The sequence below is a fragment of the Porites lutea genome, chromosome 1, assembly GCF_958299795.1.
Source record: "Porites lutea chromosome 1, jaPorLute2.1, whole genome shotgun sequence".
NCBI lineage: Eukaryota > Metazoa > Cnidaria > Anthozoa > Scleractinia > Poritidae > Porites > Porites lutea.
In genome coordinates this window covers 3,495,201-3,522,792 of record NC_133201.1, presented here as the reverse complement: position 1 = coordinate 3,522,792, position 27,592 = coordinate 3,495,201, and the positions used below count along the sequence as shown (strand labels likewise).

Genomic DNA, 27,592 nt, shown 5'->3' with positions numbered 1-27,592 from the left:
ACATATATACTGGTATACAAGACACTACAAAGATGACAGCATGCGTTGTGGCGGGAAAAAGAAACAATGGAAAAGCGCGGGAAAACTGGTGGCACGACAGAGCAATGGAGAAAGGAGGTTCGCGCAAAGACTGATGGGCAATAACGCAACCAAAATTTGCTAGTTATGGATGGAAAAATGCGCATGGCAACTGTATCTTACAACTTTCGCAGGGAATCGCCAACGAGATTCACCGTAATCATGCCTTGACCTTTTTGGCAGGAGGCGGGGAGAGGACCTTTAGAGAATATTTTACCTCGGACAGCTGCTTTTTCTCTTCGTGTTTCATCATCATTTGAGAAACTCGTTTTCTTATCAGCTGATGACGCCATTTTGTCCAGAATTTTTCGTAGACACGTCGATCAACCTACCGAGAAACGAAATGAATGTAAAAGCTTAGGAGATAAGAGTATATCGTAATGTATACTGAGTAAAAGCGTTTTTCAATAAAAGAAAAGCGATTTGAAGTTATCACGTCACCAAGTCTCTAGGGATGAAGAAACATGTTGCCTAGAAACGGACCCATCGACAATTCAGGGTGTAGTCAATTTGCGCACGGTAAGTTTGAACTCAAAAGTTCGCATTTTCGATAACAGAGGACATAAACATCAGGAAATAAAAGGCTCTCACCAATTCAGTGGCGATAGTGTTTAGAGCGATTCTTTTCTTCCACATAGTGAAGTGTTTCACTACAATCCTCTTGTCCTTTTGTACGCTGTATAACTCAAGTTTGGTGTCGTGAAGCCAAGCTCGGAAGCACAATTTGCTAAGAAAAAGATAATAATGTCAAAAGTCAATATCAACAAAAAAAAAGTACGAAGGAAGTACTAATTAAGGGCACTAAGTTTACGCCTGCTACGGAGACGGGATCGCCACTTGACGTGGTCATCTAAGAAGCCCCCCCCCCCCCCCCTCCCGCCTCAAGGTATAGCCGTTCGCAGGCCAAACGCAGTACCTTCTTTTCTTAGTTATTTTACGACCCTGAGTATTGGTCCTGCCCCGGGGATCGAGCCCGAGACCTCTCCCGGCTCTGCAGTCAAGCGCTCTACCTAAAGAGCTAGTCCTGCCATGTAACAAGAGGAGAAGTCGATGTCACGCTTGTGCCAGTTCAGGTCTCTCTACATTTCTATCAAGCACGTTATAAAACAGTTTAGATGAGAGTGAGACATTTTGTTTTTTTTTTTACCTCAGAGCTTTCTTGTAGTGATCATCAGCAATTTCGTCTTGTTGCTGTTAAGAGACGAAACACAAGCAGGGCTTATTCAGATGGTCTTATGCTACAACAGGGCAACAAATCTTGAATTGAGGGTCTCAATGGGATGGTGGCATTTACGGTAAACGGTTATACTTTGGTTTTACGGTGTAATTCACGGTTAATTTCTTTTTAACTTTTTTTAACTTACATTTTAAGGAGTAAACTCAATTGTTTTGAAAAAGTTCAAAAGTTTTTGATGCCTTTAAGAACCTTTCCGTGGATGGAAAAAAGGCTGACATTGCGCCCATCATCCACTCACATTTTTGACGAGCATTTCCCTCCATAATTAAACAAGTCACGTGAAGCCAGGCTTGAGCGCGTACGTTATATGACACTCTGTGCATGACAAATTGTGGCTACAAAATTTCACGGTTGGCTTTTTCACAACCAACCGGTAATATTTCCATTTTTACGATCAACGAATAAAATTACTTGCTCATGGGATCTCAATATTTAACCCCATTAAGACCCTCTGAATTCTTAACTAGCATTTCTGGCGGGAAACCGCGGCAAGTTTGTCAACTGCTGGTTACATTACGTCATACGAAAACAAGCAAATGATCTAATCAGAATAAGAATGCCGTTCACTGCTTTCCGTTGACAGGATGATTCATACAATACTCCTTACGACAAATGAATCTTACCTTCTCCTTTTCTTTATCCGCCAGCTTTTGTTCTGCTTTCGCTTTCCACTCTGCAAAAAACTGCAAGAAACAAACTGAATTTAACTCCTAACAACATTCGCGCGGAGTTAAGATTTACCCTGATCTCAAACTTTCTAGTGAGAGACATAAACCTTGATTTGCACCCGGTGCTCTGCGAGGCCAATACTGAAGCAGTAGAAGAAACATCAAACCCATTGATTAAGTGTTTCGTGTGCTCTGATTGGATGATATTCAGCAAACTCTGAGCATAGCATTTTCTAGTTGCGTTGTTTGTCTTGCTGTTTAGTTGATAGATTTTTAAGTGTGCTCTGAATGAGCAAAACTAACTATCACTTTGGCATGGCTTGTTTTGTCTTGCTACGCAATGTGTATCGATTAGATCTGGGAGGTAAAAGGGGCTTTAAAAAAATGTCTCCCAAGCATTTATTTAAAACGTTAAAAATAACAATAATAAACTTTGAAAACCTGTTAGCCTAGTAAGTTTTCAAAACAACAAAAGCAACCCGTTATCTTTTTCACGTTTGTCCATCCGCGCTTCCTCTGTATTTGCTGTCTTATTTTTTACCTTCCTGTAACGTATTGAAGGGTTATTTTTATGTTTCATTCAATTTGGTGGCAGTGCCACTGTTTGAATTTGGTAAATTTCGTGACACACCTCCTTTAAATTCCAAGATCATGACTGAACACGCTGATCGTGCATATCAAGAGAGAAATTCTTCGTACCTTGGAAGTGACCGTGTTGTTATAGTGCTTCTCGGCGCGGCTCTTCAGTGTAAATTTCTTCCATTCTTTCAAGACTCCCTGCTTCATTCGTCTGTTGTGATGTACCATTTGCCCTTCTACCAACTTTTTATGTTTACGGGCGAGTTTAAGCGCATCACGCCATTCGTAAAACATACGAGAAACCTATGACGTAAAAACCGCAAGAAGAAATTATTGCAAAACACAACTTTTCACTACGACGAGAACAAGGAAGCTTAACTTCATAGATCATAAATATTTCTTTACTATCTTCAGGTGGTCTCGAATCCCTGATCGAATTGGAATTTGGAAACGCCGGTTTCCTATAGTTCAAAAACTCACAACATGAAGAAAAATCCACACGGCAGGGCCAGGAAGCGACAACATGGTATCGCATGCGTAAGTCAATATCAGGAATCGCATACACTCTATAATAGAAGCAAGAACTACTAATGAACCGACTCCTTACCACCTCCCCCCTATCCCCGCCCCCTACCCCCTACACGAGCTGAAGTTACTATCGCGCTTTATGGAAGCCGGAATCATGCGCTTTTGGAACCGGAATTCAGCTCAAGGAATTCGAACTTCGCCTAACTATTGGAATCCAGAATCCAAGTTTCACTAACAAAGAATTCTGAATCCGGTACCTGGAATCCGGAACACACAAGGTGGAATCCACACTATTTTAAAAAGTCTGGGATCGATTGTTGAAACACACGTCAATGTTATGTTCAAAATTTAAGACTATACAGGTGTTTAAAAGAAGGGAGAGTTGCTTCGAAATTTGTGTTTGGAGGTGATAAAAAACGACACTTTGTCTCACCTTCTTGTTCATCAGTTGATTTTGAAATGACTTTATAGATTTTCTTTCATCAATCCTTTTCCTGATGACTTTCCTCCATTCCCCCAGCGATCTACAAAAAAGAAAGGCAGATAAGTTTCGCAAAATGTTTTGAAAGAGTAGATGACTCAGGACAGGCTCTGTTCGTGAGTTTTCTCTCTCTCTGGGTGTTATTCAAATGTTACTTAGCATACCTCTTCAGTAAAGTTTGATCATGAAATTCTCTTGCTCTTTGCATCTGGCGAGTTTTGTCTGTCCACAGATGGAAATATGAATGAACAAGTCGTCGGCCATGTCTTGTTTGTAGATTATCCGCCATTTCAGCTTGCTTCTTTACCTCTGCGAATGCAAAATACGGAACAGCAATACATTTCGCAAGACTTGGAATGTTTCGCTTTGAATGCACAAAAGAGTGGTATAATGACATATATGACTGCTGTTTATAGTACCACTGTATTAATAATGGTAACACGAGTGAGTGGAGTCCACTGATTCCGTCTGTGATCATACGAGTGATTGTGTGTCCAAGATTACAGACCGAAATGGACGCCACGGAGTTCTGTTACCGATTAATCATAACTATGAGATTTTTTAAAATTAAAATAAAAGATATTCAGAGGGTATTTTGCTAGAAGTGAACAACAACAACAAAAAACAAACAAGCAAAAACAAAAACAAAACAGAACATTCACGTGCTCGCGTGCGATGACGCGTACTGTCCTATTACAGTGTCCTACTATTGCTGAAATCAGGACAGTTGATGGCCAATCACATTTGAGAATTTTATTAAAGTTATGATTAATATTGTTTTTCATCATTAAAGGGTTTGTTCAATACAACGATATTTTCTGGCCTTTCAAGTGGGTCTAAAGGTGAGCGACGCAATGCAGTATGAAGTCTATAGCCAGGGTAAATCGATATCAATCAACAACTGAAGCGTGAACTCACTGTATGTCCAGCGCTTCCAGTGGAGCCCAGCATCTCGCGTTCTTCTCAACAGAATTTTCTGCCAAATACAAGAACATTGCAATGATCATAACTTGTGTGATTTGTGGCCTTTTGCGCAAAATGCAGGGACTAAATTTAAAAACCGTTTTAATATTAGATAACTACAATGAAGCACTGGTTCGTTACCTCTTGAAGTTTCTCACTTCCTTTCTTCGTGTACAGAGCGAACCACCATCTTTGGAAGGACTACAGAATGCAACAATAAAACCTTATCGATTGTACATGATAGGAACCCACAAATATTTACCTTCAAAGCGTGACACTGGAAAGTTAACCCCTAATTTCCCACTATACTTCTGACAATTGGGGAATTGCCAGCCCGCAAAATCTTGTAGAATGAAGAGCAAATACTACATGTGGTTTGGGAGCATAAAACACAATCCCATGAATTCCAGGGAGTGTCAAACAAATTTGTAAAGTAAAACAGACAAACAAACCGCCAAACTAACAAATAAACAACTTCCCATTTTTTGTGGTATAGAACTCGAAAGGGCATCTGAGAGCCTGATTTTGAACATGTTCTTGAAAAGCTACGTCGCAGTTTTGGCATCTTGAAAAATTTAGCCAAAAAAGTTCGTCAATGGTAATCCATGACAAAACCCTCTATCCTAAAGCATTCAGTAAATTATTGCCTATTTAGGGTTTTTTCTATTTTGATAACTAGGCTAATATTCTGAGGTTTCCTCCCATTTCAAAATGATTTCCTATGTTCCAAATTTAATAATGAATCAAACTGTCGTCACAGAGCTCTTTGGACCGACGAGATGTCCTTAGTTTATCTTAATAGAATTGAAGTTATTAAGTTTAGCAATTTTACCTTGACGACAAGTTTTTTCTGGTACGATTTTTCAGCTTTGCATCTCAGCATAAACTTCATCCATTTCACCAGACAGTGATGCAGCAATTCTGTGTCTTTTTTCTGAAGATATTCTTCCAGGATTTCCAAGTTTTTAACGTTTCTTTGGAAACTTTCCCTCCAAGTCTTAAAGGAGTTTGACAACTGAAGAAAAAAATACAAGTTTAACGTAAATTATTTATGCGAATACGATTTTATGAGGTTACAAAAATTACTTCTGGTCTATTTTCCTCAATTGCAACTGTAACATCAGTGTTTGTGGTGAAAGGCCTTTTTTATTCAAGAATCAATGACAAGTTTTGTTTATTTTTTACTTTGAAATGGTATTGCCTTGTTGCCTTGAATTATCGCCGATACAAAATTCTACGCAACACATACTTTTAAGGTTTTAAATAATGCATTGAATCGAAACGAATGAAATCGAAATGAAATCCTAGTGAGCACAAAATGTTGCAAATCTGACTTGGAATTTTTCAGGAAGTATTGTTCATTTCAGAAGCAACAACAAACACTCGAAAGACTCCACGAAATCGATTTAAAAATTTAATTAGTTTTAACCTACTTCTCGGTTTCTAGAAATGACAAAAATGAGTATCATAATTAACAAAGTGCCTACCAGCTGATGAGCCTTGTTTCGATGGATTTCCTGTAATACTTGGCGCCTCTCTACTCGACATTGTACGTACTGATGAAGGCCGAGCAGTGTGCTGTTGAGGGAAAACAGAGGGAGAAAAAAGTCAGCACAAGTTTGAAACAAGTCACATTAAGTAAATACTACTACTGTAATAATACTAAGACTGTTTACTGGGCTAGAAATACTACGAGAACCATTGTTGTGTTGTCAGGAAAGAAATTCTCCGGATCATGAAATATGACCGCATCTCCACGGCTCTATCTTTTGACACGCCTCGACCAAATCTAACGATCAACATCTAATCTCTCCTTTTAAATCTATCGCTAAATCAGAAATGGAGGGCGTGAAATAAGGGAAATGATAATCAGTATCATGATTTTCAAACAACTTATTCTTGATAGTGCCGTAAATTCTTTTCATTCCATAGGGCGCGTCCTGAACCCTGCATTGCGCATTTTGAAATTCAAATAACAATTTTCCGGTCAAATGCAAAGCGTTCCGATATCGGAGTGGCCCTGTGCACAACGTTTACGGTCTAAAACTCCGAATGAACCTAAAAAGGTTTCAAAATTCACTTCCTAAAGGATAAAGGTTCTGGTTTTTAGTTTCTTCAATTCGATAGTTTGAAAATCAGTCGTGATCGGCAGAAGAGGCTGGGTGGGCAGGTAGAAAAGACCTCTATTCCGGTTTATTTTATTTTTTCTCTTTACCTTCTCAACAGTTTGTCGTGGGCGTGGTTTTTAGCTTTTTGTACTTTATGAGCCTCCTGTACCCAGTAGTCAAACATACGGCGCAACAGTTTCTTCTCGGAATCTTCGGCAATGTGCATCGCCCTAGTATTTAACACTTTTGCTTCTACAAAAACAACAAAAACAAAACAAAAATCATCTTTAGTTAGTTTTCACCATCTGCAAAACCTAGCCGTGCAGCGTTTTCCGCGTTAAAGCTTTTCTTGCTAGCTTCGTGGCCTCTTTGATTTTCCTTTACTACACTTTTGATTGGCTAAAAAGTTTCGGGCCACGTTTTAAACCAATCAAGTGTAATTTCAAAATAACACGTGACTTGGCTGAATCAGATTTCCTCCGCTTTTCAACTGAAACGTGAGTAAACGTGCGTTTGCTTCGCTATCTCCTTGACTTCTGATTTGACTATCACACACGATGCCAGTTCGAAAACTTACTAAAAAAAAGTTCATCACCACAATACATATCCATAACTTTCTATCAGACATAAGAGACACAGCTGGTAATAAAAAGTTTGAAAACCCCGGCAACAAACCGACAAACCGAACTTCTTTTCTCGGCAAAAGCAAGCAACAATACCAAAATATAGGCGGAAGGCACGATGATTTAACGAGGGGAATTCTTGAAAAGGCCTAACATCCTCAAAAACCTATGAAGAACATCTGTTAGTCATTTTCACACCTTCGGTGATGCTTTTCCAAGTATAGATGAGACGACGAGTCTGTAAGAACAAAAAAAGGAATATGGAGAGTAAAGAAAACGTTCGTAGCACCGTTATAACTAGGGAGCTTCCTTAAGAAATTAGCTAAAAAATTAGTTGTACAAAAACACGCTACTCCATATTCTCTGTAATTACTATGTTTTTGTTCCTAACGAAGGCTTAATGTCTTCTTTCGATTTATACTGATAACTCCTGAGCATCAGTGATAGATACGTGAAATGGGAAAAATACATTAAGAAATGGTGTAAACTTACAGTTTTCCTCGAGGCGTATTCGTCGTACCAACAAAGGAACATCTGAGAGAAGAAGAAATGGAAATTGCGAAAATATAACAATTAGCATTGAAAATTAGAAACCTAAAGCAAATAATTGCCTCGATTTAATTTATAACAGCTAAAACAACGTTTATATCCAGTGTCCGTTGGCTCTTATTAATTATGAAAAGTAAATATACTCCGAAATCAGTGAAACCGATTATCGTAGGGTTTAGAACGTACGGAAGAAAATTTTATAAATTGGAATTTCCAAATATTGGAAAACAAGGAGTTTCTCGGGAGATTCCGAGCTCTGTACCACTTTACTACAAAATCTTTAAAAAAAAAAGAGAAGGCATCTAAATTAACAAGAATTCAATAACCTTCTCAAGACGTACAACATATTATTAAAGATGACTTTCAATTTACTCTCACCACGAGTGTAACACACCAAGAAAAAGATTTAATTAATTTCTTCATTTTGTTTTCAAGGATACAAGAAAGCTAGCATGAGACTATTGCCGTTTATTCTCGCTTCTTGCCGCCAGGAACGTTTCGCGGCGAGGAGCAAGGAGCGAAGAGACACGGCTGTATTCGCAGGGAAAAAAATAGCCAAAAGAAACTGAAAAAAAAAAACTGCAACCCAAACAAAGCAGCTAAAGTGCTTCTCAGGATCATTCAAAGGGATGCTATTTCCGGTACGAGTTATATAGCGACAAGCCTTAATCATTTCAGTGGCATAAATGATGATGAAACGTTCGCTAAGATTAATCAGTGCGGCTTCGAAACGCACAGAATGAATCTGATCAGATTTGACCCTAGTTTCACTAGACTTGGCGAGACTGCAGTCTTTCCCTACACCAATGCAACACGGAATAACGCAAAATCGAGAACAGAAACTTAGTTTCCAAATCGGCATTCCAAATTCGCACGGAATCCAAGAACACCTTTCATTCCACTCATTCATTATCATTGTTCTCCATGACGCTATGATTCCGCCAGCAGCATTGCTTTATCATTTGCCATACAAACCTTGCACAACCAATAATCTATTGATTTGCTTTAATCTTAATAAGTTGGTAAATTGACTTCTTAACTCAGTGTGCTACAGAAACAGTGCCAAGCGAAAAACTAAGAAAAATGTCTGCCTAAACTAAGTAAAACGAAATCCGTCATTGCCAAATTAAAACACATACAATAACTATTTCCCTAGTATATCGTGCAAACAACATTTCTGATAATGGTCAACGGATTTCGATTATGCTGTTATCTATCGAAGCTCCTTACTGCCAAAATTTAATGATTTGACTTTGATAACCACTTTTTTTTATTAATAAACAGGCTCGCAACAGAGTCTTGCGGTTTGTTTTTTACAAAACACTTTGCCGAGTCTCAGTTTCCCGCCATTTCCTGCCACTCTTTTGACCTAGCCTCCGCCGGTCTACTAAAACAACCAGAAGACCTTTCGCGTATAATGTTATATGATTTTGCTCCAAAGAATTAGACGGACTAAGCCTGTTTGCTTCAATATTCTATTCCCACAATACCTTCTTTTGTACGGCTACGACATAATACTTGTCAGCTCTAATTTCCAAGGTATAATCTCGCCATTCTTGAAAGCACTCGCGTAATTGATTCTGGTCACGCTGTTGGCTATGAGCCCGCGATACCTCGCAGTGTCCGTGGAGCTGTTGCCAGAATCGAAAGCTTCGAGCGAGCTGTAAAAAGAGGTCAGTCAATAAGTTAAGCAGTCGCTCAGTCAATCAAACTAGGAAACGATCAGTCAATAAGATAAAACATTCGCACATTAAGTCAGACGATCAGTCAACCTGTCCGTCAGTCAGTGATTCAGTCGGTAGTCAGTTGGTCAGTCAGTAAGAGAGTCTGTGAGTCAGCCAGTCAGTCAGTCAGTCAGATAGTCATTCAGTCAGTCAGTCATGGTCACTCACTCATCACTCACTGATTCAGTCAGTGAGTCAGTTAGTCAGTCAGTCAGTCAGTCCGTCGGAGAGTCTGTAAGTCAGTCAGCCAGTCAGCCAGTCAGTCAGTCAATAAGTCAGTCGAACACTCTTAACTCACTGAGTCAGTGAGTGAGTGAGTAAGTCAGTCAGTCAGTCAGCAAGTTACCCGGTCAGTCAGTCAATAAGTCAGTCAATCACTCTTAACTCAGTCAGTCAGTCAGTCAGTCAGTCAGTCAGTCAGTCATATAGTCATTTAATTACTCGAACATTTACCAAGTTTGCAGCCGCGTGTTTCTTGAACTCGTGCATGGCGCGTCTGTTTCTTGTCCTTTCCAGAGCCACATCTTTCCAGCAGACAAACACACTGAGAAAAAAAAGTACCAATCAACCGTTTAGGTATGTTTGTTTCATGCACGAACGAAAGCCACGATTGTACTTATTCAAGAGTCCTTTGTTTTTCTTTATACCTTCTAATAATGTTGTGTTCGTGCGTCCTTCTTGCTAATTGAAGTTGCTGGGCTCCGTTCAGCCACTCAGTAAAAATCTCCTTCGTAATCTTCAGTTCCACGGAACGACGAAACAGGCGAGCCTGTTTTCTTTGCGTGCTCATGCCTTTAAAATAAATAAATCAATAAATATACAAATAAAATCATCACCATCTATGATAAAAATCTTATCCTTTGCTTTGCCCATAGTTCTTTGTTATTATTTTTGCGTGAATCGCACATTAAAGAAAGAACGAGGGTTTTGGCGCTAAAGCCTATGAACGCAGACGTCGCTTCTCTTCATCCGAAAAATGAAGCGACAACCGGCAAAACGTCTGCGTTCACAAGCTATTGGGGCTTAAAGGGTTATGAATTATTTTCCCAAAGGAATGCTTTAACGGAAAGGTAACTAGATCTTTACACTGCTTACCATTTGCCCACGCATGCCAGCCTCTGAGAACTTCCAAAAGTCGATCAGTTTCTTTATGCTAGAAGAGGAAAAATAATTTTAGCAAGTTAGTTTTAGCCTATAGCAATCAACAGTAAGAATGATCTACTTTATTATCTTTTTACAACAGCTTTCCGCCTCCTTTAAAAAACTCCCCTCTTGAGAACCGATGATTGATTGAAAATAATCAAAAAGTTGTTCATACCTCGATATACTCATCCACTCGGCTGACAGCTTGAAATCGTGCTTGCCATTCTCTGAAAGCCTAAAGTTAAGCGTGGAAAATAATACTTTTAACCATTTCAATAAATAACAAGAAAACAAAAGTGCCTTTCCTTTCCCTTGGGCCAAACCATAGGGTTTCCGCCACTGGCTCAAAACTTATATTACTACATAGAAAATAAATTGAACGATGTGAAAGTGCTACTAAAGAGCTTTCATTTGAATGGTCACACCAAAGGACTTCGTCCACAGACTTAAAACTTTAACTAAACCCTTATGGTCTACTTGTTTTTTGGATACCATGGTTTACACGACAAGAATTAACTGTAACAAGGTCCCGCAAATGGAGGTGGTAACCTTACCGTAGCCGTAGATTTCATGTCCTTAGAAAAATAACACTTGAAAAAGAGCTTCCTCCTTACCATAACAAGAAGCCTTCTTTCTCCAAACAGCACAACATTTCTTCTGTTTGTGACTCGTGTAGAAGCAAGAACATGCCAGGCCACAAAGCATCTTCGTAAAATTGAAAATAGAGGAAGCGTTACCACAAACAACCAATTCTCTATAAGACGAACTTTTGGGAATGACACTACGTACCCTAGAGAAATGCCCGTCCAACAAAGATTTAACGGAAAAGAGTGGACAAATGCAGGTACCAACCGTAGGTAACCTCTGCACAGACGCCCCCTCTCCTAAAAAAAATAGAGAGAGTTCATCTCCCCGATTTTTTTTGGAAGGGAGGGAGCGGCTGTACACAGACTAACTCTAGGTGTCCATTTAAGCAAGGAGTTCGTCTTATAGAGGTGTCCGTTAAGAGAGAGCTGACTGTACACGAGTATGATTATCACAAATATTATTGTAAGTAATAATTAAGTGTTGACGCAAAACGTCTTTTCAAAGGCACTGCGATCGCGCCTTCTCTTTTCATCGTTACAAGAATCTAAGTATTGACTTTTCAAAGGCGCTGCAATCGCTTCTTTTTTCATCGTTACAAGAATCTAAACTCACAGCTTTCATAATTTCAAAAATGATGCCCTTTTCAGTGGCTTTTGTGCTTTGTTTCATCTTTTCTAAACAAAACTAAAATTCTAGGAAATAAAACATAACAAAAACAAGGACACGAGGCAGTCTGTAAGGTAATGCTTACTTTGGAAGAAGTCTCTCCATGTATAATCGCTTAGCCTCTTGACTCTTCCTGGTCATTTTAGCCCAGTAGTAGAAGGCATGACGAACAAACCGAGCTTTCTGTTTCTTCTGAATTACTTGAGTGGAGCTTTTGTCTTCTTCCGTCACTAAAAAGTAGCAAAAACAGTTGCATCGTTACGTCTTTACTCCAGGAGCTAATCCAAAGACATGAAAAGTGGTCATAATTTTTCACTGTACAAACGCAATTCTATGGTGCGACCACGCAAAATTTGTCTTGGCGTAAAGATTTGTTGGTTGTTGAAGAAGACCTAGCTCCTGAACGTCTAAATCATCTTTATCACCTCAGTTTAAAAAACCAAGGTCTAATGTCACTCCTCCTGCGAGGTAACACATGAGTTTCGTTTATTATTCTGTTCTTTACAAATAACGTAAACTGTTTCTTATACGTCCTGGGTTTATACATCTCCATAAGGGGGTTTAAAACGGGTTATAAACGGGTCGGGCGGGGGTGGAGGGGGGCTTATATCCGAGGGGGCTTATGACTGGAATACAAAAAGCGCTTATTCGAAACAAGGTATAGCAGTGCTGCTGGTTTTTTATTGAGCTTCATAATATCATGATAAATCGAATTTGTTTCAATACAAGCTCAAGAACCCTTATTTCATCGGGGGGGGGGGGGGGGGGGGCGATAATCGGATGTATTTTTTTGTTTACAGGTCGATAGGCCTACAAATCGGAGAGGGGCTAATTGGCGGCAGTTTACGGTATTGAAGAAAAACTACAGACGCTCCATGATGGCAATTTTTTTATTTTATTTTATTTTTTAACGTGACTATGCCACTTACCAAATGCTTTCTTTTGCCACTGTCCTATCAGTGCCTGAAGCTTCTTCTTGGACGTACACTGTAAAATAATGAACATAATTGAGTTTACAGTCATCCCACAAAAAAACTCCCGGCTTGCAAATAAACAACAAACCCGCTTCTTCCATTTCTGAAAGCGTCCTTTCAACAGTGTGAGCCTGCGATGCTTGTCAGCCAGTAACTTCATATCTTCCTGAATGCGTTTAGAATCTGCGTACTCGTGCCAGGCCCTCAGGCATTTCAGACGGGACGTATAAAGCTGATAGAAAAGAAGAAATCAAAAACAAAACTTCAGGACGTGTTAAAATGGCGAATGTTTAACACCTTCCACGGTGCCATTTTCAGAAGCCGCAATACATTTGACAAGAAACGTTGCCTTGAAGATATCAGAGATCTTTAGACTCGAGGACAACCACGAGATTTCGCTTTATGTTTTTTTTTTCGCGTATTCTAAAAAAAGATCGACATCCAGGAAAGCTTCATTGTACTTTTTTCACCAGAATTGTTAGCAAAGTTATTTTTATTGTAAACTGCAAAACAGTGCGTATTTTTGCGTATTCAAGTACGCGCGAGCAGTCAAACAAAAGGTCTGGAACGAGGTTGAAAACAGAGAGCGAGACTGGGGAGAGACTCTTAGGCTACGCTTTATCGATTTCTTCAATGATTTTGAGAAAAAAACCCGACTGTTTTGCAGTCTATTTTTATTGAAGGAGGTTAAGCCCTCTCCCGAGCACAAATGATAAAAATTCTAACATTCAACAACTTGGCTCCACCACTAAGACTCGCTAAAATTCGTAATCAAATGACGACAGCTACAGCATTTTCCCGCCAAAATGAAGCTGGTTCACGCGCGCGCACTATATCTCGTCCAAACATCTCTATTACAGTCAACTAACCCAATGTTGTCTCGAAGTGACTCTAGTATATAGCTCCCTTCTCCACGTTGCCAAGGTCTTCACCATCAAATCCGTGGTCTTGTTATTCGTGAGGTAGTTAAGCAGTTCCCTCTGAAGCTTTCTCTGCCGCGTGTATTTCAGCCATGTTCTAAACGTCAAACTTAGAGGCAGATTTCTCCAGTGAAGAATGGTTTCAGTTGCCATGAGCTCACGGTCTCGCATCTCACTCTGGGTGCTTCGACCAGTGAAAGAAGTGCAGGATGCAGTACTCATGCGGTCATCCTAAAGAAGGGAAAAAGATGTCAAATTGTAAAAATGGTTGAATCGTTATACACCTACAGGGTATTCGATAGCATTTGGAAGTACCGGATGCAGAGGTTCAGCTGCTTCACCCTTCATGCCGCAGGCGCGAACTTTGAGTGCCGGAGGCATGACCTTCTAGGGAGGTCTGGGAGACATGCTCCCCCCCGGAAATTAGACTCTCTAAAATACAATTTCTTGCGTTCGCTGGACCGGAATTGGTTAGCCGGGAAGGTCTTTTAACATATTAAAAAATGCTTATAAAAAATTAAATATTTGATTTGACAATTAAATCTATCGCTTTGCAGTTGTTCGTTTTTTTTCTTTTACAAGTAAAAAAATTATTATTTCGTACGCGCCAAACAACCAAACGTTGCGTCTGGTGACCGGCCTAAAACGAAACCCCTGACTTAACTAAAAAAAGGTTCTCCCGCATGACATCGTTACCACTTTTTTCTATGGTTTCCATAGCAACTCGCCTTGTCGGGCTGGCGTGTTGTTTCCTCTCTGATCCCGCTATATAGGTGGATACCACCAGCCAACTGTACTCTTTTTGACCCAGATATAATATAAGTTGGAACATGGGACGTACTGTTGGAGGAACACTTGCGATGCACTAGAGTCTCGTTTGGGTGTGGAGGGGGCGAGTACCGTGTTCCTACTGCTTAATGCTTAAAAATGCTACTTAAACCGAGTTAAGCTGGAGTTTTGCGAGCCACATAGTGAAACAAAGGGTCTCCAGACACTATGTCATCAATACCCTTGATACCTATTGAACAGACACCTAAGCCATTAGCTTGAACTGTTTGCTTCGTTCATTGTAAGATTAGAAGTCTATCTCGCCAAAAGGCAGGAGATCGATTCACCCATCCCATAGAACGTTTCACATGAGGTCAACGCGGCCACATTGGTGTTCCAAAACAGTGAAACGGCGGTCATGTTCGTGCTCAAAACCAATCCTGTGGGAGTTGAACTCCAATAAATTTTCATAGATGCTGGCCACGTGAGTGAAAACGCTCTATACCACCGCCTTACTGCCCTTTTCCTATTACCTCGTGATCAGATTCGCTGCTTCCTGAGTGAATCCCAGTATCATCTTCTGACTTGACAGGAGAGAAGTCTTGATATCTGATGGGAGGTGTGGGTGGGTAAGGATCCCGCTCAGGACTGGGCGATGGGGTGGGGCTGGTATGGTTTGAATTGAATACCAAGGGGGATACTGGACGGGAGTCTCTTAAAATGGATATGGGAGAGATGGGTCGGTTTTGTAGGCTCCCCGGTCTTAGGAGATGATTTATCTGGTCAATCCGTCCTGGCAAAGAGGCAGTCTGGAAAGAGGAAAAGAGAAGAAGAAAATTCCTTAGAATGGTGTTAAATCAATTCAATACCATTTTGTTTGGATTGCAGACATCTTTTTGATAAGTTCCCATAACCGAGAGCTTGGGCATTTTGTAGTGAAGGTTAGCTTCTCAATAAGGAGGAGGGACCTTACGATCCGACAACGGCGACGTCCGTGAAAACGTCGCGGAAAAATAGACTTTACATCCTTTCCGTCGGCGAAAACGTCACTTAAAAAGTGAATTCGCGTTCTTTCAGTCTCTATCACGATTTTCCCAGCTCGCTTGTACTTTGTCAAATGGAAGTGAACTCTTTTTGAATTGAATTCCAAAGAATCATATCCTGGTTCAGAAATAGCGAGACACTTTCGTCGTCCCTTGTTTACATCCTCCACAAAACGTGAAATTACGCATTTTCAAGTCGTAGTCGTGCAGTGACGGTAAAGGAGTGTACAAACTCCCTATTAATGAACCGGTAAAAACCTGAAAAAATGCAATACAGAGGACGGCTGAACAACCCCGACTGAGTTATAAACTTATGCTAAAATTCTCAATCCTTGATGTTTCATAAAGGATCACAACTTACGCATAATTGTAACAAAATTACACATTAACAGTAAGAGACAAATACAATGTACATTCAGACTTACATCATCATCTCTTTCTTTGGGTAACACACCAAAAGTGAATACACTGCCAGAGCCTCTCCTCATTGACGCCCCATAACCAGATGACGTCAGCGCATCAGACATGGTCGGCGACGGCGAACCCAATGTTGACCCGAAGGTGGAGCCGAGCGTCGATCCGAGGACATTACGAAAGGGAGGAGCGGTAAATGATCCAAAAGACGAGTCTAGGCCGGACAGTGAGGTGGCAAAGTGTTGCATTTCAAGCTGAAGAGTTGCTTTAATGAATCCGCGCCACGCTTGAAAAACCTTTCTGAGGAAACCTTCCTTCCTAGCTCGAACGTGATCCCTGGTTAGAGAATAACAAAAAAAAACGTGTAAAATGCGTCAAACATAGATCTAAAAAACCGACTGGAGAAGAATCATAAAACTTCCTAGAACGTTCACCCAAATCACATTGACGACTGATTTATTGGTCAGATTAGCAACTTGGCAATCAGTAGTACAGAAGAGCACTGCTTGCGACCAACTAGTGCAGTATTTGCCTGAGTGTTCACAACAAAGGATTTCGTCAACAGACTAAAAAAATTTACAATTTTGCACAGCGAGGGAGGCTACTGGTTCGGCGTTAAACAAAATACTACAGAAAAATACAGCCATAACAAGCTCACTGTCCAAAATTCCACGGCATTTAAAAAGCTTTTTCGAGTCCCCTGCAGAGGGCGTGGGTATTGTTCAGTTTCTTGCTAGTCTTGTGTTCGGTCATCTGATGATTGCACCGTCTACAAATACTTAGAATGAATCCTTATTTACATTGAACATGATGACGCAAAACATCGTTACCTCGCCCATTCCTCCACTCGGTACCTTCTGACCCACACGGCCCAGGCCTCCTTTATAATCATGGTCTTGTAGAACTGGTCAGCAGTTTCTTGTTGTAACAAACGATAAGTTTTCTGTTGCTCAGCTGATCTCCGCCAATATCTGAAAGACCATTTGACCAGCAACGTACTGCGTGCCTACATACAAACAGAACATTACTCTAGCGCATGTGGTATTGATACAGGCAAGGAAGTGAAATTTTTATAAGCAGTATGATTTACGTTCGTTAACGTATTGTACACACGACACTATTTGTATCTCACCGGCAAGCATCAATTTTGTTATCCGATATTTTACACGCGGCTAAAAGTCGCTTTAATATCCTTCTCGGGTTACGCGTCTTCCTTCACTTTCAAATGCATTCAGGTCGTCTTAGGACTATCTTTCAAGCACACACCATGTCATATTTTTCTTGAAAATGCGCCTCCAAACTCGTGCAAAATGAGTGGAGCACAAGTATATGCTTAGGGATAGATTAGCTGAATTAATTTTACCGCAATGGACCCTTTGCAAAAAAAGGGTCACAAGATACAAAAACGCCTTGCTGGATGACAAACATACTGGGACCTTGAAAAGAAAGGATATATAGTGCCCATTGCGAGTTTGCTGCAGGGATCATTTACCTCTTTACCAGTCTCCTCAATCTTCTCCTCGGCCTTTACTTGTACTTTGTGTTTCCACGCACTGTAATACTTCTCCATCAGTCGAAATTTACGCGCACGAACTTTTACTCTGTTATGCCGCTGCTCTTTTATAAAGGCTGTAGAAATCAAAGCGATTGATAAGTTTGACGCAAAATGTTAATATAAACTGCAAACCACAGGGCTCGAAAAAAACTTGGAATTCCAGATTGCCCTTCGGGCGAGCAGCCCAATAGCGACCAAATTCAATTTTCTCCTAACAATATCCAAACATTGTCAAGGGATTAGGTTATGAGAATTGATAAAATGATAACCAAAGAGAATTTCTTCGACCTTTTATCAAATTCTAAATAATAATAGAATTTATATAGCGCTTATACATCGCTGTTCTAAGCGCTCTCTCAACTAATTCTTAAAGGAAATGTATGGAGATCAGTTTGGAGAATTTGTATGTGGATATTGGGGCTTAAAGGGATAAAGTTACTTGCCCAGCGAGAAAATCTTCTTGTTCCGGACAGGACTATTTTCGAGTCCTAAAACAGTTTCTATCTGTAGGTACAGATTAGTGAATAATCTGTAGGTGCGCTGTTTCCCAGAATTAACTGTAGGCTTTTAACCAATGAGAAGACAGATGGTGACTACAATGTATAATAATACCCTTTAGCAAACAAAATAACTCCAATAAATAAGAGTGCACTTACTTCTCCACGCATTAAACGCCCTCGACAGCTTACTTTCCAGCAACGTCTCGTTTACTTCTCTCTCCTTTATTCGCAAGTAGGCTCGCTCCCTGAAGTAAAAGAGTAACAAATTATGAGGCTTACAAAAATAATAATCACCATCGCCTTAGCAAACCCAAAGCTTACCTCCAAAACAGAAAGTGCTTGTCCAGAATTTTTTCAGTGGTTCTCGTCTTTTGATCAACAATGTGTTTTTGTCGATGTACGTGAAGCCGCCAAGCATCGAAGACCCTGAAAAAGTTACGGCAAAGGAGTTACATTTTAGGTTCTGTCGATAACTCAACACAACGTTAAATCAGCAGACTCGGATGACGACCATATGAGCTCTGTTGAACGTTCAGCTTTATTTTCTGGGATATGAAAAAAAAACACTCGAAACATCTCAAATGAAACATTAAGGGTATTATTTTGCAAACGGGGTAAAGAAGTTGAACTCGGGAAGAACGCTCAAGCTAAAAGTCAAAGAGGGTCTGGAATTTGGAACCAGTTTCATCACTGTAATAACTATAACTCGTCAGAGATTGGAGAATTGCGGTCATTTCATCTTTTTTTTCTCTTTGGACTGTGCGACTCTTACGCGAAAAAGGTAACTTGGTGTAACAAAGGATTAGACAAAATGTCTCGGTAGCACAGGCTAGCAAACACCAAATTAGGCTGCGCTCTTCTGTTGTAGACCGCAATGACAAACCTACCTTGCCATTTCTTTTCTTTCTCTCCTGGCCACCATGGGTGAGATGATCTGTTGTTCTTGATTCACAACTCTCCAAGCCTGCAGAACTCTAGCTTTGTGGTTACGCGCAAGAATCGCTTGTGCTCTGAACACCTTCTCGTTCTCGGCATCAACTTGACGTTTTTGATGTCTCCATTTCTTGAATAATCCTGATAATAATAGAAGGCGCGTTAATACACAATAGCGAACTTACACAAAAGGACGGCAGAGGAAAGAAAACGGCAAACCTTGAATGGCAAGCCCCTCCCCCCCCCGGGGGGGAGACTCCCATATAAAAGTGATGGGGATACTCGCCGTTTCGCTTTGGGGTGTAAATTGCAGATTTTGGTCTCACTTAGGGTGTTAAGGCGGAAAGTCACTATATTTGCCCTTCAGATCTCGCTTAGGGCTGTGCGTAAAGAAATTTACCAAAAATGCCGTGATGTCAGTTTCAATATGGCTTCCTTTAGGGTTCGGTTTAAGCTTGATCCACACCCACATCCTGGGAACTAAAACTAAAAGAACTCTCTTAACGAGTGTCGGTACGATCCAGAACAAATTGGAGTTTGACGCGCTAGTTTTTAAGGAGAGGGGAAACCGGACTACCAAGAGAAAACCCCATGGGGGAAAGATACTTTAACGATAAACTACATGTAATCCTCACAAGGAGTCACCTCCAGTGCTCTCACCACTGCAGAAGACACTGTAACTCCTGCCATTAGTACCAGTGCAGTTGACTCCCGATAACTCGAACTCTCGCTTACTCGAACCTCGCGGAACTCGAACTTTTTTTGATTTCCCTCATGAAGGTTCGAGTTATCGGGAATCGACTGTATCTAGATCTATCGAGACATAACCTCGCTACTTGGACGATAACGGTGAAACATTGAATTTACACCCTTTCTCTTCCACATAGTTTGAGCCACAGACTGAAAATTCTCGGGTTATTTTTGCTCATACCGAGAGAGGCTTATATTCTTTCAGTCTTCTCGCCCACTTCTTTTTCTGATATCTCTCTGTCATTTGCACTTTTTCGCCACATTTCGTAATCAGTCCTCGGCCAGTTGCTTAATCTGTCTCTTCTATCCGTTTTGCTCTTTAGACTTGTTCGCCGATTTAGATTTAGACTTATTAACTTATTGTTATTTGGAGGTATTGACCGACAATTATTCTACTTAGACTTGCCGCATGTAAAATGAAACTACCCACTTTTCATGATTAACCGTTCCCAGACGCTACGATTATCCAACAGTCTTTGCTCCAGGTATTTCCTCTTTAAAAGAATCTTCCACGCTTCAGAAGCTTTCCTGTTAAAAGTAAGAAAAAAAATTCTGATTCAAGCCCTCCAACAGAAGGCAAAATTGAATATTGCCGTTGGGCTGTCAGCAAAATAGAGGAATTTAAATAAGAAAAAGCAAAACCGCATTAAGTTTATGACCGCTCACTACTCGGTCAAGGCTTAAGTTCAAGAACGTTCCGCATTACCTTGCACAGCGTCTTGACCAATTTAATCTCGCTTTCTTTCTGAAATTAACAACCTTTATGGCAAACAACCACCGATCCATTATTCGTCTTGAGGCAAGCTGATTCTTCTTTTCAGTCAACTGATGTAGTCTGTCTCTGTAAATGAGAATAAAAAGCTCTTTAGGGTCTAAAGATCAGCGACGACGAACGGCAAAGAAGCAATAGGTTCATCATCCCGTGAATGCGCAGTGGATATGCGCAGTAACAAAGGTGGCAGTATTTGATTTTTTGACTTTTCAGAAACAAATTTGGCAATATTGGTGAACTCAACTGGGTTTTCAGCGTAAGGTGTTCCCGGCAGATTTAACAGGTGCTCTTAAAAAAGGGGGGTGAAAAAGTTTCATTCTGCTACAGACTTAGTACTTCAAAATAACAACAACGGCTGGTACACCACATACCAAGTGAAAAGCAAGTCTCGAGTCTCATCACAAAGTACACAACAATGATCCCTAGCCCTTACACAATAACACAATATACTATACTTCACACAATAGAACGACACAATAGTGCAAATATTGACTTGGCATATCAAGCATCTCCCCCGACACCTACCTAAGCGATTTTTTCATTTTCACGTGTTCTTTCCAGTTGTTCAACATAACGCCTGTTAGCATTCGTTCTAGAGTTCCCACAAAAGCTTTCCGTTTCTCCATCTGTTGTCTCGTGTAACTTGACCATCTGTTAAAGAAACGACGTTTCTTTCCCTGAAAGAAGATCGAAGATTACGTACAACATGTTGTTAACAAAGTCGAATTTCTATGTGTGACCACCAGGAGTTGGTCTCTGCCGTTCTTCAGTCACTTTCGTTGTTCCACTCTCGACAAGTGGACTAGCCTGGGTAGCTGGCGCGATTACAGGGTTTGAACTCTGTTGAGCTTTTCAAGTTTCATGACTTTTTCCATGATCTTTTCAAGTTTTCCATAAGGCCTTAGGGTTAGCTGTCAGTTTAAAAAAAATTTAAAACCTTTCCTTGTTTTAGGGTATTCTTTGACCTTACACGGTTCGACAGACACAAACTGCGGTGTCCACCAAAATGCGTGCCGTTTGCGCGATTTAATTACTCCCCTCTATCTTACATTGTACTTGCCTTGTCATCTGCAGTAACTAATCTATCAAACAAAACTTAATTTTTCATGACCGACAACTAAATTCCATAACTTGCCAGGCCTGGAAAATAAAATTCTTAAATTCCACGACTTCCCAGGTTTTCCATGACCGATACGAGCCCTGAATTAGCGGGCAAGTGCTGTTGTTTTTCGGCGGCGGAGCCACAAGAAGATTGGGAGCAAGTTCCCTCGTGGCTTCGTCGTCGCTTGCGAAAATCCCTCGAGGCTCGGACGCCGCCAGGAAAGTAGGGAATTTAAGATACCACGACGGCGACGACAACGAGAACGTCAAAAAGCATTAGGATGAATAGGCAAAACAACAACTCTGCACGTGCATCACGCTTTTTTGTACATTTCTTTACCGTCACTGCACGACTACGACGGCAAAATGCCTAACTTCACGTTTTATGGAGGACGTAAACAAGCAACGGCTAGATTTTCTTTCTCTTTCTGAACTTGAATATGGTTCTTAGGAATTCGGCTCAAAAAGAGTTCGCTTGCATTTTATAAGGCAAATGAGTTGGACTAATCGGTATATAGATTGAGAGAACGCAAAATCACTTTTTAAGGGACGTTTAACTTTTCGTGCCGGCCGTCGCCGTCGTGGTATCTCAAACTCCCTAGTAGCCTGATTAAAATCCCGCCAGCTACGCAGGCAAAAAGCAGATACTTCTCTGAGACAAACATTAAGTGCCGCTTCCAACGGCGTCGGTTTTAGAGGAAGGTAACTGTATATGTAGGCAACTATTTTGAACAGACTTCGTACCTTTTTGGCCAAAGCTCTGCAGAGATGTCGATGGATGACCTTTCTCTTGTATCGCAGAAACCACAACTTGAAAATCTTCCTACAGATAGCGACAAACAAGCATTTAATTAGTAAATACGACAGCCTGCGAACAAGCACTCCTTTTCGAGTGTCGAGCGAAGTTACCCGCGACCGTCTCGTCTCGCGTGCCGCTCGAGCGGAACTCCTAACCACATCCCCCAGATAAGAGCTACAACCAGTTGCAATAAATGATGATACAGCCCGACGTAAAACCGGCCTTTCTTACTTCAAACCGCTGCTAGTTACACGTTTGTGAGATGTAATACTCACCTCCTCCTTCCATCCATTCAAAGTTGTTCCTCTGAGTTTTGCGCATGGTTTTGTATTGCTAGCAACTTTAATAAGGGGAGGAGGGGGGGATCACAAACACAAAATCATAAACAGGCCACTCAAGCCAATTTAAGACAAGAGACAGTGTCTCAAGTTTTCTGTTGTTGTTGTTGTTTTTTTTTTTTACAACTGGTTATAGCTCGCAGTCTATGAATATCACAGTGAATAGCATTGTTCACGCCTTTCCACAACAGTTACGACTCTTTAGGCAACTAAAACCACTCCTGAACCCGACACTCGAAGCTATCACATTAAGCCTTGAAGCAACTGAATTAGTACCCGATGGTTTCCGTCAAATTCCGAGGATCAAATTGACTAGAGGTGTACCAACCGCGCTGACCAATAAAGTCAACGTTTAAACAATCAAATCAGAGACAAACCTTTGTAGGACACTGCTATATCCTCTGTCTGCCCGTCTGTTCATCAACCGGATTTGCCAGTGATGAAAAGCATTTTTCACAAGTTTATGACGATGGTATTCTTTGCACATGCTCTGAAACCGCAGACGAATGATCCTGTCAGAAGATAGAAAAGAAAGGATTAAGAAAGCACTGCCTCTAGTATCCAAGAGGGTTCCATTTGATGAATGAAAAGTCAGATTTTTATCAATGATTCACCAGATTTCATGGCCACAAGAATGCAAGATTTAGAAAAAAAGCCGTTACAAGGATTTACAATTGAAAAATAAAATGCCAACAAAGGAGGGGGCTGGAGGAAAATCACGTGACTTACTTTGCATATTGTGTCCAGTTCTTCCAACAATAGAAAGCTTTGACGACAACGCGTTTCCTAGGAAGACAACGACAACATACTGTTCTAGATATGTACAGTAAAACCTTTAAAATTATCACTAGGGTTGGAACGGGATAAATGGTGTGTACTCCCCCACTCTACCCCGTGTGGTATACCCGAAAAAGCCGTCACATATACGGCATATATACGGCACATCCAATCCAAGTAAAAACTATTTGAAATAGACTTACCCCACCCATCTTAAAGCTTATGTTACACCAGACGATTGGCAACGATGGTTTTCAGCGCAACACAGAGTTGCAATGTTGGTACAATATTGCAACCATTCGAAACAATGTCGCAACAATGCTGTAATGCCATGTTGCTCTAAATATTGCTGTTGGGAAACGTCCCGTGTGACATCAAATTAACGTAATAGACGTTTTTGACCCACGCAAGTCAACCGGAAGTGGACTTATTGTATTTTTTGGTGATAGTTTTACTTAAACTTTCAGGCAAATCGTCTCTATAAGAGTAAAGACACTTAGCAAATGAATGCAATTTTGGTAGCGTTCAGGCATGTTAAAAAGGAAAAGGCTACACTTCAAGTTGACTTACATCGCCCAAGTACGTCTTTGCTTAAGCTCTCTTAAGTCGTACTCGTACTTACGAGGCTACGCTGTGCGCTACTACAGCCTTCTTTGTGTTTTCTTTCCACACAGCAAACATTCTGGCTTGCAAGTGTTCCTCATAATGAACTCTTTCAACAAGAAAATGTCAACAATGAATGATTTTAACCCAGTCAAATATTAAGCCCTTTCCGCTTTAAAATGACTTCTTTCGCCCTCAAGAAATATTTAATTTTGCTACAAAGAATCTGCACTGAAATTTTCCTCCCCACACACACACAAAAAGAACAAAAAACAAAAAACTAACTGTGGTATTGCCTAAGTTAACCTATAGGTTATACAAAAATTGATATTTTTTTTTTCTTTATAGGCGTTTTAAATGCATTTAAATGCAATTTAAAGGAGTTAACAACACACGACGCATATTTTTCATTTAATTATTCTCGCCAGTGCGATACTACATACATTTTTAGGTCTAAGAAAACTCTTGCTAAAAGTTTGCTCAGTAAAAATGTTCACTGAAAATTTCAACGTTGATTTTAAAGATAATACAGTCCTGTTCGCACAACAGAGATCTCACTGAATAAGGTCACAAACAAGTTACAAACGCGCTTAAAATCTCTTACCTCGCTACTTCCTTGAGCCGGGTTTTTACAATTCGCTGCGTAGTATACAGTCTCCAGCAATGCCAGCTTTTCGTCAACAGTCCAATTCTGGTCAGAAAAAATATACCTTGAAAGTTAACTTGGATGTGATCATACTTGTGAGAGCTAGCATTAGAAAAAGTACATGAACGTGATCCCGAAAAAGATGATCGTGAGCTACAAGTATCCCAGTTTTCGGCCGATAAATCTTTTCCAAAAATTCCCATATTGCGTTAAAGAATCAACCGAAAGAAAAACACTGAGTTTTCAGGATGAGCGTTTAGAATATTTTCAAATGTAATCAGTTCAACGTCCTGTTTCAATTTGAAAATTTCTGGCTCATAAAATCAACGGCGGTGTTCAAGAGTTGTTAAAAACAGTTATGTATAATTAAGAGTAATTAAAACTCTTGAAAACTCTTTGCCTGTTAATAAACTGTTAACGGACAAGACGAAAAAAAAGGGAATGTTAAGGAAATTTTTTTCACAACAATTTTGCGACTTTTTAAGTAAAAAAACCCATGAAATTCAAGTGTTGAGAAAATAAAAAACCCCGAAAATTTAAGAGTTATACAAGCTTTCTGGTGATTCGCCGAAATTAAGTTTCGCGAATTACAGTCGTTGAAAGAAAAAATTCATGCAGTAATAAACGCGGCGAAAAACACCTGTTGAGTAATTTCACCTTTAAACTAATAATCTCACTTTCGGTCAATGATCAATGAGTGAACTTGTAAATTATTCAGAAAAACCTTAATATTCTTATCCCGTCTCTTGTTTGTAAAAACAGATACTTAAAACAACTTGTTCCATCACCAGAAACTCAACACCTGGTAAATTTTGTTCAAAGAATTTTAACAAAATTCCACCCAAATTAAAAAAAAACACGTTTCATTTAAGGTATAGTGGAAACGCCAATACTGCTTTACTGTAAATTAAATACTTTTAAAGGATTTCAGAAAAGGATCACTAATTTTCATAATTCGGCGTTTCTACAATACCCTAGGGGGAAAAATACACATGTAAGTGGAAAACAGAGTTCTTGAATAGATTTCCCATGATATATTTTGGCAAAATGTGAAGTTTCGTTCAGTTTTCCCTAAACCCAAGGGAATCGAGGAAGTTTAAACTTAAATAACAAAAACTATATAAGACAAAAAGATCGCTGAGGTAGTAGTTTCTAAAAGCCACACATTTTACTCAATTCAAATAAGCCAGTTAGTTTACTATCACAATTTTACATTTTACCGCTTTTCTGGTAACAGAACGACTTTGTAGACGCTCAGAGGTAGGTAATTCCAATGTTTTCTGGTTCTGACTTACTTAAAATGAAGAGATGCTAGTCCATTTTTCTGTTCAGTCTCATACTTCACTTTCCACTTCGCGTAGTTCCTTGATAAAACGTGTCTATCAGCCATCCCTTCCATCATTGTCTCCCTAAAAAATAAATTTAACTTTTTCACTAAACGTTTTAGTAGACAGTTCCTTAGTTTTGAGTCCCAAAGGTGATCAACATCAATTTTCTCGTACCAATATCTATACACATTCAAGAAAAAAGGTTGTGAGAATTAATGTCATGATCGTCATCATTTTCATCATCACCCTCATCATCATCGTCATCATCACCTTCATCATCGTGAGCGCATAATACTAGATGGGTGCGGTGGCTTGTAGGGACAAAACACTTCCCAGAATCTGAGACGTGTATTTGGATTCTGGGAAGTGTTTTTGGATTTCGGGAAGTGTTTTTGGATTCTGGGACGTGTTTATGGCTTCTGAGACGTGTTTTTGGATTCTGAGACGTGTTTTGGATTCTGGGGCGTGTTTTTGGATTCTGGGAAGTGTTTTGGATTCTGGGACGCGTTTTGGATTCTGGGGCGTGTTTTTGGATTCTGGGAAGTGTTTTGGATTCTGGGAAGTGTTTTGGATTCTGAGACGTGTTTTTTGATTCTGGGAAGTGTTTTGGATTCTGGGAAGTGTTTTTGGATTCTGGAAAGCGTTTTGGATTCTGGGACGTGTTTTGGATTCTGGGAAGTGTTTTTGGATTCTGGGAAGTCTTTTTGGATTCCGAGACGTGTTTTTGGATTCTGGGAAGTGTTTTGGATTCTGGGACGTGTTTTTGGATTCTGGGAAGCGTTTTGGACTCTGGAAAGCGTTTTCGATTCTCGGAAGTGTTTTTGGATTCTGGGAAGCGTTTTGGATGCTGGGAACTGTTTTGTCACTACGAGCCACGGTAGATGGGCAATCTCGAAGTATGTTTCAGCGGACAGTTTTTTTTAAACAAGTTTCACTGATGGAATTTCATTTTTTCAGGGATCGGAGACAGCGGGTCACGATTATTGTTATTATTATTATTTTTCTAAACCTTATAGTAGCGTGCTCGAACCGGCTAACCTATTCTGGCTGATTTTAAACATGTGCCATCTATCAAACGCTTCTTTGAGCCTTGCTGATACCTTCATCTGCATACACTTCTGCCACTGAATAAGAAATAGAAAAAAAAGAGTAACATTTTCTTTTATATTTCGCCACTATTTTCCTGTTTGACATTTGAACGTTTTAGTGAGTGGGTGTGTTGATAGCGTGGTGCACTCGATGAAGATATTACTTTAATTGCGAAATGTCAAAGTCTAAGTAACAAGTTGGATATGCTAATTTACTGCACATTGCAAATGCACGTGCAACAAGCTACGTATGCTAATGAGTTACATGTGAACGTGCAACACCTTTCCTTTCATGAAAAAAAGAAAAAAAAAAGAAAAATAAAATAAAATGAACATAAATGAATAAAG

General features: G+C 40.1%; 1 protein-coding gene across 1 annotated transcript in view; it reads right to left on the bottom strand.

Moving 5' to 3' along the window:
- Positions 1-27,592, bottom strand: part of LOC140942698 (uncharacterized) — a 46,431-nt gene that overhangs the window by 1,697 nt on the left and 17,142 nt on the right. Inside the window, exons 9-49 of the mRNA XM_073391666.1 lie at positions 27,195-27,280; positions 26,124-26,237; positions 24,787-24,873; positions 24,202-24,291; positions 23,532-23,588; positions 23,180-23,314; positions 22,410-22,488; positions 21,090-21,241; positions 20,499-20,633; positions 20,223-20,320; positions 18,997-19,183; positions 18,431-18,535; positions 18,266-18,354; positions 17,547-17,683; positions 16,885-17,060; positions 16,066-16,390; positions 15,131-15,406; positions 13,779-14,060; positions 12,998-13,141; positions 12,865-12,922; positions 12,021-12,165; positions 11,296-11,386; positions 10,857-10,916; positions 10,634-10,691; positions 10,186-10,330; positions 9,992-10,082; positions 9,305-9,475; positions 7,758-7,799; positions 7,464-7,503; positions 6,750-6,894; positions 6,022-6,112; positions 5,367-5,549; positions 4,676-4,735; positions 4,490-4,547; positions 3,736-3,880; positions 3,524-3,614; positions 2,683-2,865; positions 1,939-1,998; positions 1,226-1,269; positions 670-805; positions 296-406 (exon numbers count right to left, since the gene is read on the bottom strand). Of these exons, the coding sequence (XP_073247767.1) occupies positions 296-406; positions 670-805; positions 1,226-1,269; positions 1,939-1,998; positions 2,683-2,865; positions 3,524-3,614; positions 3,736-3,880; positions 4,490-4,547; positions 4,676-4,735; positions 5,367-5,549; positions 6,022-6,112; positions 6,750-6,894; positions 7,464-7,503; positions 7,758-7,799; positions 9,305-9,475; positions 9,992-10,082; positions 10,186-10,330; positions 10,634-10,691; positions 10,857-10,916; positions 11,296-11,386; positions 12,021-12,165; positions 12,865-12,922; positions 12,998-13,141; positions 13,779-14,060; positions 15,131-15,406; positions 16,066-16,390; positions 16,885-17,060; positions 17,547-17,683; positions 18,266-18,354; positions 18,431-18,535; positions 18,997-19,183; positions 20,223-20,320; positions 20,499-20,633; positions 21,090-21,241; positions 22,410-22,488; positions 23,180-23,314; positions 23,532-23,588; positions 24,202-24,291; positions 24,787-24,873; positions 26,124-26,237; positions 27,195-27,280 (4,962 nt within the window). The remainder of the gene's footprint in view (positions 1-295; positions 407-669; positions 806-1,225; positions 1,270-1,938; positions 1,999-2,682; positions 2,866-3,523; positions 3,615-3,735; positions 3,881-4,489; positions 4,548-4,675; positions 4,736-5,366; positions 5,550-6,021; positions 6,113-6,749; positions 6,895-7,463; positions 7,504-7,757; positions 7,800-9,304; positions 9,476-9,991; positions 10,083-10,185; positions 10,331-10,633; positions 10,692-10,856; positions 10,917-11,295; positions 11,387-12,020; positions 12,166-12,864; positions 12,923-12,997; positions 13,142-13,778; positions 14,061-15,130; positions 15,407-16,065; positions 16,391-16,884; positions 17,061-17,546; positions 17,684-18,265; positions 18,355-18,430; positions 18,536-18,996; positions 19,184-20,222; positions 20,321-20,498; positions 20,634-21,089; positions 21,242-22,409; positions 22,489-23,179; positions 23,315-23,531; positions 23,589-24,201; positions 24,292-24,786; positions 24,874-26,123; positions 26,238-27,194; positions 27,281-27,592) is intronic.